The sequence below is a fragment of the Siphateles boraxobius genome, unplaced genomic scaffold, assembly GCF_051911475.1.
Source record: "Siphateles boraxobius isolate OS27281-9 unplaced genomic scaffold, OSU_SipBor_1 49, whole genome shotgun sequence".
NCBI lineage: Eukaryota > Metazoa > Chordata > Actinopteri > Cypriniformes > Leuciscidae > Siphateles > Siphateles boraxobius.
Window position 1 is genome coordinate 7,513,810 of NW_027509130.1, and position 15,953 is coordinate 7,529,762.

At 38.4% G+C, this 15,953-nt stretch overlaps 2 protein-coding genes across 2 annotated transcripts; one reads left to right on the forward strand and one right to left on the reverse strand.

Moving 5' to 3' along the window:
• Positions 1-1,652: 1,652 nt before the first annotated feature.
• On the reverse strand, positions 1,653-6,579 carry LOC143711034 (uncharacterized). The gene is made up of 2 exons (XM_077202322.1): positions 6,468-6,579; positions 1,653-6,055 (listed from the first exon to the last, which is right to left on the reverse strand). The coding sequence occupies exon 2, from the start codon at positions 4,266-4,268 to the stop codon at positions 1,653-1,655; it is 2,616 nt and encodes an 871-aa protein (XP_077058437.1). The 5' UTR covers positions 4,269-6,055; positions 6,468-6,579.
• A 2,540-nt stretch (positions 6,580-9,119) lies between these two features.
• On the forward strand, positions 9,120-14,818 carry LOC143711209 (uncharacterized). The gene is made up of 7 exons (XM_077202541.1): positions 9,120-9,228; positions 10,004-10,265; positions 12,134-12,166; positions 12,280-12,312; positions 12,443-12,475; positions 13,161-13,308; positions 13,690-14,818. Exons 2-7 carry the CDS (start codon positions 10,016-10,018, stop codon positions 13,793-13,795), a joined length of 603 nt encoding a protein of 200 aa, XP_077058656.1. The 5' UTR covers positions 9,120-9,228; positions 10,004-10,015; the 3' UTR covers positions 13,796-14,818.
• The last annotated feature ends 1,135 nt before the right edge of the window (positions 14,819-15,953 follow it).

Consider the following 15,953-nt stretch of genomic DNA (forward strand, 5'->3'; position numbering starts at 1 on the left):
ACATCAACATTGCTTTCTCATTCAGTTCGGTTCAGTTCAGTTTTTTTTTTCTTACAGCGCCTCTTCCTAGGCGATCACATGAGCCCACAGAATCAACGTCCTTAAAGGGGCAGCACCCTACATCCCGGCCCCAATGACCCAAACAGGTCATTCAAACAAAGTAAGGGTGTGTCAATTAAACTAATTCAACTGAGAAGACTGGCTTCCAGGAGGCAGATTTTGTCTGCAGGACGGATGAAGACACCTGCCTGTGTTTTCACTTCCACAGTACGCACAAGTCCGTCTGCACCTGGATAGACTTGAGTAAGCAGACCTAGAGGCCAGTGATTGCGTGGTGTGTTCTCATTCAGAATAAGCACAAGATCTCCTACTTGAAGATTTTTCTTTGGTTGCAGCCATTTTTGGCGTTGTTGCAGTGCAGGCAAGTATTCCTTGAGCCATCTGCACCAGAAGACATCTGCCAGATATTGCACCTGGCGCCATCTGCGTCGGTAAAGGTCTTGTTTAACGAAGGCTCCCGGAGGTAACGTTGGACCTGAACGAAGCAACAACAGATGATTTGGTGTGAGTGGTAGAGGATCTGATGGGTCGTCTGATAGTTTAGTGATTGGTCTACCATTGACAATAGACTCAACGCAGCAAAACAGTGTTGCCAAACCTTCGTCATCTGGTGCCTGCTGTGAGAGGACAGTGTTAAGAATGGAACGAACAGTACGAATTTGCCTCTCCCAAACACCACCCATATGGGAGGCGGCAGGTGGATTGAAGATCCACTTTACATTGTGCTGTAGCAGGTAATCTGAAATCCTTTGTTGATTCCACTCACTGATGGCTTTCCGCAACTCTCGTAAACCACCAACGAAATTAGTCCCGTTATCCGATCGTATTTCCATGGGTGGACCTCTCCTGGAGATAAATCGCTGTAAGGCGTTGATAAACGAGTCAGTATCGAGGGAGTGTGCAACTTCCAAGTGGATAGCTCTTGTAGTGAGACATGTAAACAAACATCCGTACCTCTTGAGCTCACTGCGTGCCTTCTTAACCAAGAATGGCCCGAAGTAGTCTGTGCCCACACGAGTGAATGGAGGCTCACCTGGTGTCACTCTGGAATCAGGTAAGTCCGCCATTTGCTGAGTTTGTGGCTTAGCTCTTAACTTGCGACACTGTAGACATGACTTAAGAGTCCGGTTAATTACAGTACGTCCCTTTAGAATCCAGAAACGTTGACGAATTTCTGCAAGTACTCGCTCTGGACCTGCATGACCCAGGCGAAGATGGTAGTGAGTGATAATTAGATGGGTGACGTGATGATTGTTAGGTAGGATTACTTGATGTTTTGCTTCAAAGGGAATTGGAGCATTTGTTAGTCTGCCTCCCACACGAAGGAGTTGGCTGTTTTCATCCTCAAAGGGTTTAAGCTTGAGAAGAGAACTGGGTTTTGCTTGAGAAGATCCGAAAGATGCAGTTTGAATGTAACTGAGAATGGCTAACTCTGCTTGTTGGAGCTCACTTACAGTGATAGGGTCGGATAGATGCACACTTGTTTTCTTGCGTAACAAAGCCTTGACACGCAACAGAATAGCAGTAGCCCTTTTCAATCGATGCCAACTGGAGTATCGTTCCAGTAGTCTGTCCACTGCATTTTTCATCACTTAGTTTGTTTTTATGCTAGCTGTATAGACCTCTTTGGCTCTTTTAATTTCTGCTTCCTCTGGCAAATCATTTATGATAGGTTGAGCAGGCCAATGTTCCTCCTCAAGTTGAAGAAAGTGCGGACCAGATACCCATCGCTCACTCGACAAAATCTCTCCCATAGTCATTCCTCGAGAGACATCATCCGCAGGGTTAGAAGCAGAGTCAATGTGTCTCCACTGGCATGGTTCTGAACGCTCATGTATTTTTGAAATACGGTTGGCCACGAAAGTCTGGAAACGACAATGCTTGTTGTTGATGTACTGAAGTACAATGGTACTATCTGTCCAAAAGTAAGTCCTTTCGATTGGAATCTCCAAGTGGCGCTTGATATGCTGGTCCAGCTCCGTGGCAACTACAGCTGCAAATAGCTCCAGACGCGGTATGCTAATTGGCTTAATTGGCGCAAGTCTGGCCTTTGACATCACCAGCCTGCAGGTGTCGCCAATCCTGAGGTATGAAACAGCGCCGTAAGCCAGTTCCGAAGCATCGGAAAAGTTATGGAGCTGGGTCGCTAACAAGCAACTAGTGGATGTTGGTCTAAGACATCTCGGAATTTTCAGCGCAGACAGCAGTGGCAAGTCATTTAACCATCTGTGCCACTGTGCTCCTATGTCCACCGGTACCTCCTCATCCCAGTCGACTTTCATACGGCACAACTCTTGAAACATTGCCTTTGCCTTGAGCATGAATGGACTTGCAAATCCTAAAGGATCATAGATGGAACTGGTAGTGCTCAATACTCCTCTCTTTGTTGCAGGTTTGTCCATTGCCTTGACATCGAATGTGAAGCAATCTCTTTCAACATCCCAAAGGACACCCAGTGTTCGTTCAAATGGCAAATCCTCCTGGTCAAGGTTGACCTCATGTAATGACTTTGCCCAATCATCAGCTGGTATTGATTTCATCACTTGCTTAGAATTGCTTAACCATTTGGTTAATCTAAAGCCTCCACAGGTGAGTAGCTCACGGAGTTCGGAAGCAAGTTTAATGGCGACCTCCACTGTTGGTACCGACTTAAGACAATCGTCGACGTAGAAATTTCGTTTCAATGTTTCCACGGTGTCATTAGAGAAGCTTCCACGGTTGTCTTCAGCCACTCGTTGCAAGGCAAAATTGGCAGCACTAGGACTCCAGACACCTCCAAAAAAGTGAACCATCATATGGTAGTGCTTAGGTGGTTTGTCCGGGTCGTTATCCTCCCAACCCAGGAAGCGAAGCACATCTCTTTCATCAGATGGCACTCGGACTTGATAAAACATGCTCTCGATGTCCGCATTCAGAGCAACTGGTTCTTGCCTAAACTTGAGAATAACTCCTAGTAGCTTATTGGTGAGGTCTGGGCCTTGGAAAATATGATCATTCAACGAAGTACCTTGGTACCGTGCCGCACAATCGTAGACAATACGAACCTTCTCCAGCTTGCGTGGATGTAGCACCGGATGATGTGGCAGGTACCACACGCAACCATCGTCTCTGTTAATGTCAATGACCTCTTCTGCATATCCTTTCAGCAAAGAGTCTCTGATACCTTCTGTATACTTTTGATGCAAAATCGGGTCTTTCTTTAACCTCTTTCCTAGAAGGTCTAATCGATGTTTGGCCATTCCATAGTTATTGGGCAGTCGTGGTGGATGTTCTTTGAAAGGGATTGGTAGTGTATAATGACCTTCCTCTTTGACTGCTTGCTTGGTCCATAGATCCACAACTTGCTCATCGACTACTGACAGGGAGTCATTGTTCACGTGCACTGGATCATCCAGTTTCCAAAATCTTTCAACAGCTTGTTGTAGAGAGTGGTCAGCTTGAATGAAATTGGCAGAAATAGATGTTGAACCATCAGCTACTGGCCCATGAAGTGTCCAGCCCAGGCCAGTTAGAATCGCATAAGGTTCGCCTGACTCACCGCAGCGTGTCTCACGAGGAGCAAGTATGTCTGGTTGGTCTAGACCTATCAGCAGGTGAACCTCATCAGCTAGATCAACGTCAGGTAAACTGATTTCATCTGCAATTTCCTTCAGGTGTGGCCACTGGAACACCTCATGCTGTGTGACAAAGTTGTCTAGACTTATGTTCAGGTGATCCCGACAGAGCACTCCTTTCATTAGGTAAGAGTTCCTTTGTTGAGCATCTTCAACTCGTAGGTCTACTGCTAAGGTGACTACGTTGAGATTTTTGGTCTCCATGGTGTTCAGTTTAATGTTAATTTTGCGTGACTCCAGTTTAAGAGCGTGAACTAACTTCTTAGAAGCAAAGGTCCCATTAGAGCCACTGTCAAGCAAAGCAAAGACATTCATAGAGAATCGGTTGTGTCTGTCTGAAACCACTACTGGCAAGATGGGAAGTGCAATCTTCTTTCGACTGGCTTCAATGCACTTTCTAGTGGCATGTGCTTGAATGGCTTGAGGCGGGTCAGCAGCTGACTCCCCTCCAGTAGCTTGATTTGTAGATTGGCTTTTGTCATCGTTGTTAGAAGCTACGATGGCGGAGTGCAGCCAACTGTTGTGTTTTTTCCCACATCCAGGCACCTTGCATACCCAGCTACGAGTACAGACTGCGCTGCGATGACCTTTCATGAAACAGTTCAGACAGAGTTGCTTTTGTTGAACAAAGGCCAAACGCTCTTGAACAGACAGAGCTCTAAAGGCTTGACACTGGTTCAGAAAGTGTCCATCAGTGCACTTTGGACACTTAAACCTTGATGTTGTCTTTGGTGTGGCGCATTCATTGGTAACTGACACTGTTGCAAATGTCTGCCTTTTCTTATTGAAAGTTGACTTAGTACTTGGTTTCGAACTTGCTGGAGAATTTCGACTGGCAGGGCTAAGGAGATTCCCAAAGATAGGATCTGCTCTCTTAGCAGCTTCTGATTGGACAAGACTGACTATGTCATCTAACTTTGGCAAACGACCAGACTTGATGATCTCATAGTTTATTGTGAGCCATCTTTTCTTTATGTCTTCAGGTCAGGCAGCTTTTCCACAATTTGTAGCAAAGTACGCCCACCATTCAGCTCTTCCTCACACTTCATTGCCTTTAAAGTGTCTCGGCAGCTGCACAGAATGTCTGCGAAGCTTTGCAACTGCTTGTTGTCTTTAATATCTTTGTGATTAAGCACCTTGTCAACCCATGCTTGTGATATTGCATATGGATTGCCAAAACGTCTCTTGAGAATAGCCATGGCTTCAGCATAGCCCAGGCTAGAGTTGGGGTTGTACAAGCAATGTGAGATAGCATCTCTAGCTTGGCTGACAGTGTACTGATGCAGTCGAGTGAGTTTCTCTTGATCTGGCACTGTCTCTTTATCAATCACAGAGGAGAACAATCTCATGAACTGCCAGTACTTTAAGGGTTCTCCATCGAACTTGATGATGTCAACTGGTGGTAGATGCATGGAATCGATGTGTGACTGATACTGTTGCCTTGACAGGTCTAGTAGTTGGCATAAAGAATTCTCATTCTCTGCTGAAAGTGAGGAACGAAAGTTAAGTGATGGGTTACCTGAGACAGGAGTGGAAAAGTCTTTATTTATTGTTGTTAACTCAGCCTTTCGACGATTTTCCTCCATCTCAGCGTCTTTGAGTTTCAGTAAGCTTTTCAGTCCATCCATTTCAAATTCTGCATGCTGAAGTTGTAATTTAAACTCTGCACGCAGGCGTTCTTCCTGTCGAGCAATAAGCATGGAAAACTCTTCCTTTTCTTTCTGTCTTAGATTTTGTAGCCCTTGAAGCTGGGTAGACAGCTGGTCTACAGAAGACATTGGAGATTTAACGGCTTCATCAAACCTTGGCTCTTCCTCTGGGAAATTAAGTGTATCTGAAGATTCAATGTTTGGATCCTCCATTGATGGCTTAAATTCGTCAAACCAGCTCAAGACTGTGTGCTGCAAGTCTTGAACATCACGCAGAACTGATGTTAAATGGCCCTTTGATGCATCAAGGTCATCATCATCTTCTAATGTTTTATGGTACATGTCATGAATATCATTAAACCGCATAACCGCCTCATCCAAAGCAGCAAGTTTCCTCTCCACTTCTTTGGGCTGGTTACAGTTCATAGAAGTTGTAATCTGTGTCATCAAGCGTGTCACTACAGCCTTTGCACTTCCACGTTGACGCTTGAGACATTTGTGTTGTTGATCAGGAGTAACACTTGTTTCTGAATCTTGGTCCATGTTGTCATTAATCTTCTTAACTCCTCGTGTTTGACTTTAATGTTACCCATAAAATGATAACATTAACTTGGATTTTGTTTTTTGTCTTTTATTCCTCTTGTGCAGAACTCACAATGTACACATTAAGTTTTGTTGCAATTTAGTTGTAGTTGGGAATATTTATGTGCACATAATGTGTATGTGGTCAAACTGTAAATATAAAACAATTCACAGTTAGTATCCAGTAATGTTTACATCACCAAATACATTACTCCAAACATTATAATATCAGCTTTAGATAATAAACATTAAAGTATACGCTTATAAATCAAAGATATCCCCTACAATCAAATATCAACATATTAGCATGAAACATTATCACGTACGTGATACAATACAGATTTCTAAAACAGTCGCTGTATTACAAACACATTAAACTTTGTTTGTTTAACAAATAAATGCAACACATATTGCATGAATATTTCAATAGGCAATTTAAACTGGAAATGTCTAACCAAACATAATAACAAACTAATAACATTAGGCGTTTAGGCGCTAATCGCAAATAGCGATCTACATAGTAATTTTATCAATATACTTATAACAACAAAATGTTACTCACCACGCTGGGAATATATAGTTTAGATTAAGGTTGTATCTGTTGTTGTTATAGAACATTAGAAAGTCTGCATATGAACATCAACATTGCTTTCTCATTCAGTTCGGTTCAGTTCAGTTTTTTTTTTTCTTACAGCGCCTCTTCCTAGGCGATCACATGAGCCCACAGAATCAACGTCCTTAAAGGGGCAGCACCCTACAATCTGTTTTATAAAAAGAAGTAGAACTGTCAATTACTCAGTGGAATAAGGCTGATTTTAGAGGCCAAATAAACAACAATTTCTGCCAGAGATATCCACTTGGTTTAAAAGACTTTACAGAAGACACAGCCTGCCTCAAAGTTCACGAGAAAATATTTAAATTAGAGCTAACTCTAACTGCCCATTATTTAAACCCATTGGGCGCTATGTTAATGATCTAAGCTCATGGTCACGTGCACTTAGGATGTGTCCGAATCCACTTTTGCTAGTTAAACAACGGTAAAAATGGTCGGTGCGTCCGGCGGATGGTCTAAAAGGGTTGTCCCTATTCTCTTAATGAGTAATGGGTGTGTTTTTGGCGTAACGTGCAACAAACCAATCAAAGTCTCATCTACCTCTTTAAATGCCAGTTGTGCTACGCCAATGACTTTAGACCAGGTTTTGGTTGGTCAACGGCGCACGTCTATTTCAGTTGCCTCAAATTAGCAACCCGCCATCAGTGCGCCTGAACAAACCGCGTTTTCAGACCATCAGCCCATGGTTTACAAATGCATTTGCTATTTAAAAAATGTGGCTCAGTATGTGAAAATGATAACTGCGTCAGACTGAAAATAGCAAAAAAACACCAGCACCGCATTGCGCCGAGTGTATGAGAGGGCCCATTATCTTACTCCAAACTGTAAGAGCAAAATGCTAGAGTTCAAATATATTTCGAAGGCAGTCTATATCCATCAGTGAATAAATGTTTTGGTTGTTTCTTTTGAAAAGGACACCTACCTTTTTGTGCAAAGCTGAATATTTAGACTGATTATGTGCTCAACAGACATCAGATATAAAAGGAGGTGTCATACATTTTAACAATGTAAACTATGTTTCATCTCACAGGACGTTCAATCTTGCAACAACAAACAATATTGCTGACAGTGCTGGAATCCATTAGTTAGAAAAACTGAACTGGTGTGAAAACAATCTGAACAGCCCACAATAATTACGTGACAGTGACATCTAGTGCTTGAAAGTGGAAACATTTCAATTCAAACTTAATTTGTATAGGTGATTGGATAAAGGTTAAAACTCTATGGTACGCATTATGTTCTAACCATGAAATATTTTTTTCATACAAGTTATTTCATGATATAGCTCCAATCATACAAATCAAAAAGTGAGGTTCTATTTTTCTTTTTCTATTTTTTTCTAAACATTTTATTTTCTATTTAATTGCATTTAATTATTTTATAAATTTATAGATTTATATAGGATATATTTATAAACCTTGGATAGATTTATAAACCAAAAATAAGTAGATCCCTACCATTTAATTCCTATATCATTCGGAATCATTTGGCTAACTCATCCTCACTCTTATCACATTGAAGAGCTAACTCTGCACCGTTCCTATTGTCCTTTCCGTAAAATATTGCTGTATACATTTTCTAAAAATAAAAAAATCAATTTGATAAAGTGACTGAAGGATTGCCGTAAAGCAGTATCTCTGGTGGTACGATGTGTATGACGTCATTGACATTTTAAAATGCTTATTAAAGCAAATAAGTGACTCAAAAAAAAAATCTAACACCCAGCAATGAGTAATTTGTGAATGCAAACATATTCAAATGACTCTGCATGCAGCAATGGCAAGGCTCAAGAAAACCAAACTAATGCATACATAACCGTAGAACAATGACTTTTTATATATATATCGTGGCTCTAAATGATCTGTCTGTGGTCTGCAGTCGGACAGAAGAAGAAAACAAACGACAACAACAAAAAAGCACAAAAGCAGATGAGTCAGAAATATGTCTTATTCGAGACCTTCTCGATAAAATTCACTACTCATTTCCATGCCCATGTCACCCGATTGAGTATGTTGATCGAATTAGTATTGAGCCATCAAAAACCAATCTCACCCAGATAGCAAAATTGTTTCGGCCCAGATCCGGCCCAGATCTGGCACACGTGGAAAGATGATCTGGCCCACATGCAGCGTGGAATGACGGCCCTTGGGTTGCCCGCTCCTGTTTGCCAGATCTTGGCCACAAGCAGGCCATAGCAATTCCACAGCAGCCTGAGCAAAGAAATAAACCAGAACTGGACCTTATTTGAGCCACAAAATCTGTGTATATTTTTTGTGGTTGTATCTGTGTATATCTGCCTGTTAACAAGCAGAATCACTGAAGGAAAGAAGAGAACAGAAAAAGAGATGAGCAGAAACACAAGAACTACAACTGACTTCAGACACAGCCTTCAACTGAAGATAAAAGAAGACATTAAATCTGTGAAGATCTCAGCAGAGGAGGATTAAACAACTTCACAAACAGCATTACCAGCTTCACTTATTACTAACCAGACTGACTTTATTTCTGTCAGACGTCTGAGCAGAGTTCTCTGAAGCATCACCGGAAGTGTGTGGTCTGGATTCGGTCTAAAATCTCCTCCCTGTTTTGCATCCTTTCTTCACTCTCTTCAAGAACTCATACACACCGGTTGCACCTTTCCCTGAACTCAGTTTCTTCTGGTCTACAATAAAATACAACATCTAGCCTCACTGACCTCTCATTCCTGTAGGTAAGTTGGTCTGGACGCAGATTTTATCATTGTGGAAAGAGATAAAGATGAATATATAGGAGGGATGTATATCTGTGGAATTTTCCTTTGGTTGGAGTTATTCACAATCATTTTCAAGGATACAATTATTCTTTACACATGGCACAATTTTAAAGTACAGTATTTTCGCAATCTGTGTCTAACAGCTCAGTTTTCTGACTTTCTGAATTCTTTGACATAGCGTAAGAGAAACAGTTTAGAAGACTTATTGTTGGGCAACAGTGTTCTAGAGATGGTCCCAAAAAACCTGAATTTAAAGAAGGAAAATTCATCATTGCTGTCATTCTTTTGCATTCATCAAGTATTTACTGTAGTCTCACTTCTTTTTTAGACTTCAAAACAGAGAAAGTTTGAGAGAAAAACTATTTGTTTTGTCATTAGGGACACAATCTTTTGTAATAGTAATAGTACTCAATTGATTTTCAAATGGAAGAGGGAAAGTTGGTTTTTACAAGCTATACTTCATATGTCTTCAGTTCTTGGTCTTAATGATGTGGTGGAAAAACTAAGTCTGTTTCCATGACCAAAAGGAAAAGCAGTGCAAAATACTTTACAAACAGAACATTTCCATGTTGGAACGAAATTTGGATGGACTGTAAAGATTTGAATGCGTCTTGTCAACATTTATTTTGTTGCCATTTGCATTGGTGTGCAAGTAGTCCAAACACCCAAGAAGTACAGCGAACCTCCCTTGTAACTCATTTTCTGTGTCATTCTGCTATGACTTATTGTTTAGGGAACTAAGAATATGGATAAGACAGAAGAAGCTGCATTGGATGACTTGGAAACGGTGGAATATCTGGAGGATATGGAGGCCATAGAAGCATTGGAAGCCTTTGAAGCTTCCGAATCTGCTCCACCCTATCCAGGTCTTCCTCTCGATTACGGAGGAAAAGATGCGTCCCATAACCCAGGTTACCACTCAGCGGCATATCCCAATATTAATATAGGATACAGCTCGTACCCAGAGCCCGGAGCCAATCCAAACTATCAGGGAGGTATGTTTCTTCTGATAAACTAGTTTAACAGGTTGCATGTTATTTTCTTAAAAGTAGTGGATGTAAAATGCCTCTAAAATATAATATAATGGCAATGGTAACACATTATTAAAAAATACAATTTAGCAACTTGTTTTTTAGTAATATAATCACTACTATTTTATATAATTACAGATTATATATAATTGGGGATATTCAAATTAATTAACCAATCATACAATTGATTAGCTCTACCAAACTAGGATGTCTTTTTTCCAGTAATAAACAAACATTGTTAAGTTGTTTTGATTGATACTGTGAAGCAGCTTTGATACAATCTGTATTGTGAAAAGCGCTATATAAATATATTTGACTTGACTTGACTTGACTATAAAAACTACTTTTAGATTACTTTTTACCTAACTCGTTTATCACATTGAATAGAATAGTACCATATAAAAATACAAAGATAAATAAATATATTCCATTATTTGTTATCAACCACATGAACTGCATTAAACATGATATTAAGTCAGAGTTTCCCAGACAGAGGTTTGTGAAGGAATTGGGGTTTTTCTGAGTGTACTGAAAAGCTAATAATTAAATAAATCATAACAAAATAAGTTATTTTTTAAATAATAGAAATTATAGCAAAAATGTGTTTGAAATAAAAAAAAGCCCTCCATAGACATGGCAATACATGGTTAAATTAATTACTAATTGATCATTTAAATAACTGGTCTAAAAGGGTTGTCCCTATTCTCTTAATAAGTAATGGGTGTGTTTTTGGTGTAACGTGCAATAAACCAATCAGAGTCTCATCTCCCATTCCCTTTAAAAGCCAGTGATGACGGATTCGCTATTTACATGAGTGCAAACGGATCTGCTCGTGCGCGAGGTTAAATCGCTAACAGACCATCAACGGGACAAGCCGGATTCCACCATACCTTTATGTACACAATAATAATCTTTTACATTGTAATCCTTTGATTTTTAATATTTGACATGTTTGTGTGATATTGCACGTCCATATGTGTGTAATAAGCAGAGTACTTAGAATAAGCAATAAGCAGAAAATAATAATAAGCAGAGAATAAGCACGTTGTGGACCCGCCTATAGGCGCACATTACTAACGCGCTTTTCAAATAACAAAAAAATATTGCGCCATTGACTTTGTGCCATTGACCAACTGAAACCTGGTCTAGTCTATTTCAGTTGCCTCAAAATAGCAATGCGCCAACAATGCGCCTGAACACACCTCGTTTTCAGACCAGCAGCGCATGGGCGCACAGATGGGCGCAAATACATTTGCTATTTTAACATGGCGTAGGACGTGAAAATGATAACTGTGTCGGGCTGAAACTAGCAAAAAACACTTTTGTCGCACCTCGCGCTGCATTGCGTTGAGAGTATTATAGGGCCCTAAGTTTTCCATGTAATTATATCACCTGTCTAGTCTTTGGTATGTGTGTGCAGTTTCGCAAAACTAGAAGACTTTATGAATGTATACAAGCATTATTGCGTTTTTAGAAAGGAAAATTTAAAACATGAAAAATAATCATTACATTATCAATGAATTACTATATAATATGTGATCATTAATATAAAAAAGTAACTGTAGTCTGATTACGAGTATTTTAAAACGTTATAAAATCTAATTACAAGTACTTAATTTTTGGAATCTGATTACGCAATCCAGGTTACATGTAATCAGTAACTATCCAACACTGCTGCTTTATAAATAAAGGTGACTTGGCAATCACAAGTTGATCAAATGTTATATGACGGCTATACAGAGCATGACAACTGCGGTTTATTATGGTAATACTTTTTAAGATAAAATAAAGGAATCTACTGTCAGTGACAGCTTTAATATCTTCTTCAAAAGGTCCACATCAAGGGATATACCCTCAACTTAACAGTAAGTTGAAGTTTTTAACTATCAAATGACAGAAAAGCTCCAAATGACTTGTTACTATACTGGCAATAACAATCTTTTAATCACAATAACTATATTTTTAAATGTTTTTCTAGGTCCAAGCCCTGGGATGTACCCTCAAGCTGCCAGTAAGTTACAGATTTCAATGATCAATCTCAAACAGTTATTTCAGTAGATAATCTTCCAAATGACTCAATACTATATGTATTGTAAATCATTGAATTAGTGCAATAGTACCCTTTTAACATCTTTTTAAAGGTCCAAACCCTGGGATGTATCCTAGAACTACAAGTAAGTTTCAGTTTTTGAACTATCGATCTCAGACAACTTCAATTATTGTTATCTTTTAATGATGTTTAATGATTATTCGAGTATGTTTTACAATAAAACACTATTTCAATCTTTGTACTTCAATACTTCACGTTCAATTCAATGTGGTACTTGAAACATTGAAATACAAGTATCACATTGAATTACAAGTATCACATTGAATTAGATACTTGATACTTTGAATTACAAGTATCACATTGAATTACAAGTATCACATTGAATTAGATACTTGATACTTTGAATTACAAGTATCACATTGAATTACAAGTATCACACTGAAATTCAATGTGACAGTTACAATTGAATGTGATACTTGCCGTTTCTTCGTAATTATTGTGAATAATTATTGTGAATTAATTAATCGTGAAGTATAGTGAAATTCGCAAGCATTTTATGAGTGAAAATTGTTTCAAAGTAAATCCTACACCATTTTTTTCAGTGTAATACTACACACACTTTCAGTGTAATACTACTACATTTAAAGTCATGTGTGAGATATTCAACTTGATACCTCCAAATACCAAAATCCCATTCACTGCCTCAAGTTCAATGACAAGGAAACAATATGGGAATGTTATCATTTAAGTTGTTTGATGGTCAATAACTAGTCTTAGTGGATCATTTATTGTGTTTGTGTGCATTACAGCCGTAACAACCACAGTGAAGCTGCCTAGCCTGCGTGAATTGCCTGGTCAGACAACGTGCCCTAACTGTAAGCACCAGGTGATCACTATAACAGATCACTACTCCGGACTCATGACCTGGATGGCCTGCGGCTGCCTTGCCCTCATTGGGTAAAATTCAACCTTCTTACTCCTTGATCATTTCATAGAACTTACTACACCTCTTAAAAATAAAGCTTCTTTTTTGGCAATGATGGTTCCATGAAGAACCTTTAAAATCCATGGAACCGTTCCATTCCGCAAAAGGTTCTTTTTAAATGGTTCTTTTGAGAACCTTAGGGGAACCACAAATGGTTCTTCTATTGCATCACTCTTTTAGGAAAACCTTTATTTTTAAGAGTGTACTTGGTCTCTTTGTACTTTGCACGTTGTACATCATATCCTTTTGTCTTGAAGAACAGACACTTAGAGAGCAACTACAGTAGTTCAAGTCAATTAGACAGACTTAGACATGGGACTGATTGATTGACTGATTCTCATGTCTGTCTGCAGGTGCTGGCCGTGCTGTCTAGCACCTTTCTGGATGGACTCTTGTAAAGATGTTGAGCATCGCTGCCCCAACTGCAACAACATCTTGTCTTTCTACAAGCGCATGTGATCTGGATGCAAACATGTCCCTCTTGGTCTTTGAATTGAATGGGATCTAATAGATATAAGAAAAGGGGATATGTCAGAATTCACAGTAGTTTCCAGCCTATGTGAAATTAAATTCCAACACAAGTCTCTAAAAAAAGTGATATAATTCAAATAATTAAATGTATCGCTTAACTGAATGTAAAAGCTGCAATGTTCACATGGTATAAAATATTTATTAAGATATTTGCAAATAGAAATATTTTACGAAATAGAATATTTAAAAACCGTTTTAAAGCTTTACATTCAACTTCTGTTAGAACTCTGCCTGTAAATGTAGATATATAATACTTGTATCTTAAGTATGAACTTTTAAAGTAAATAAGTGAACTAACAGCTTTGATGTCAGTCTAATGTTAGGGTTAATGTTATAAATTTTATTTTATGAACATTTATATGCTTAGATATACAAAGAGTAATTATTTTGCCTTATATTGCTATGCTACCCAGTTCTACTAATCTACACCTCTCAGCCTCAGCCTTTCAATTAGCCTCTCTACATGAAGGGTTTCAGTGCTAACAACTGTTATTATCATTATAATAAAGTTAAGGTTATTAGATGGTTTGAAGAAATCTAGCTAAATACAGCGAGTTCTTCTTAGAAAGAACGAGTGAACCTTATACTGAATCCAACTGCTATAATCACCAGTAATTGTGTTCATTATGACCTACGCTTAATTACATGTTGTTTGGATTCCTGTAATTTAGACTCTTTTACCCAGAGAGATTTACAGGGCAGCCTGATTGAGTCATTTGAGTACAATGAAATGAGTAAAATTTTAATTTACATTCATTCAGAAATGAATAAATGTTTCTGAAGCCAATTTCAAGCTTATTTCAAGAGGGGTTGAAATAATCGTATAAAAAAATTGTATTAAAGCTCTTTGTAATTTTGGAACAACAACCATTTCAATGAGTATGAATATGTAAACATTAATACATTTTTTACATCATTTGCTCTGTAAATAATAAAACCAGTGAACCATAATCATGCCAGTACCATTGATCTGTGCTCTGCATGCTGTTTGATATTGAATTCATTTCTCTCTTCTTTTTTTTTTGTGCAATATAGTATCTGAAATAATTCTACATTCTTCAGTATATTAGAAAAAAACAAAAACTGTTTTCCTGCAATCTTCTCAAGAACCAACAGAGGGCGTAGTAAGCTATTCCAAAAGCATGTCCCTCTGTTGCACACAGATGGGAGTCAGATGGTTACTATTGTAATTTTAATTTACACACACACACACACACACACACACACACACACACACACACACACACACACACACACACACACACACACACACACACACACACACACACACACACACACACACACACACACACACACAAGACACACACACACACACACACACACATTATATATATATATATATATATATATATATATATATATATATAATTCTATTTTTAATTAAATCAGTTATAAATGTATAAATGCAGTTAAATATTACATGGAAAAAAAGTAATTGCTTTGGCAACTAACTGTAGAGTTTAAGTTGTAAAAAAGTACTAAAATGACTGAAACTAAAATAAATAAAAGACAAAATGAACATACCAAAATTACTAAGCTTTTGTTATATTTTTAGTTTTCATTTAAGTTAACTGAAAAAATGAATAAATACTATAATAGTAAAATAACAATAACAAAACAGCAGCTTGTGTTAAAACAAAGTTTAAATGTGCAAATAAATATCAATATACTGCAGTCTGGTATGTTTTAATAATCACACTAGGCCATATTGAGATTTCGATTTAATTTCAACTAACTCTCTGCCAAGAATGCATGATGCAGAATAAGACAAAGTGATCCAAATTTTTACATTATCACATTATCAGCTTTGAATTTTACCAGCTGACTAAAAAAAAAGAAAAGAAAAAATAGGTGATTTAAAAAAAAATCTTTATCATTATTGTCATTGTTCTTTTGCATTATTACTCTATAGAGTAAAAGAGAAATGGCAGGGAGAGCCTGTGTGTGTGTGTGTGTGTGTTTGAGCCGCGAGGGGAATGGTGGCCACCACTCGGCTGCATGCAATACTAATTAATCAAACTGTGTCAGGCAGAGAGGTGTAGAAAGGCGTGAGGTGAGAGAGAGA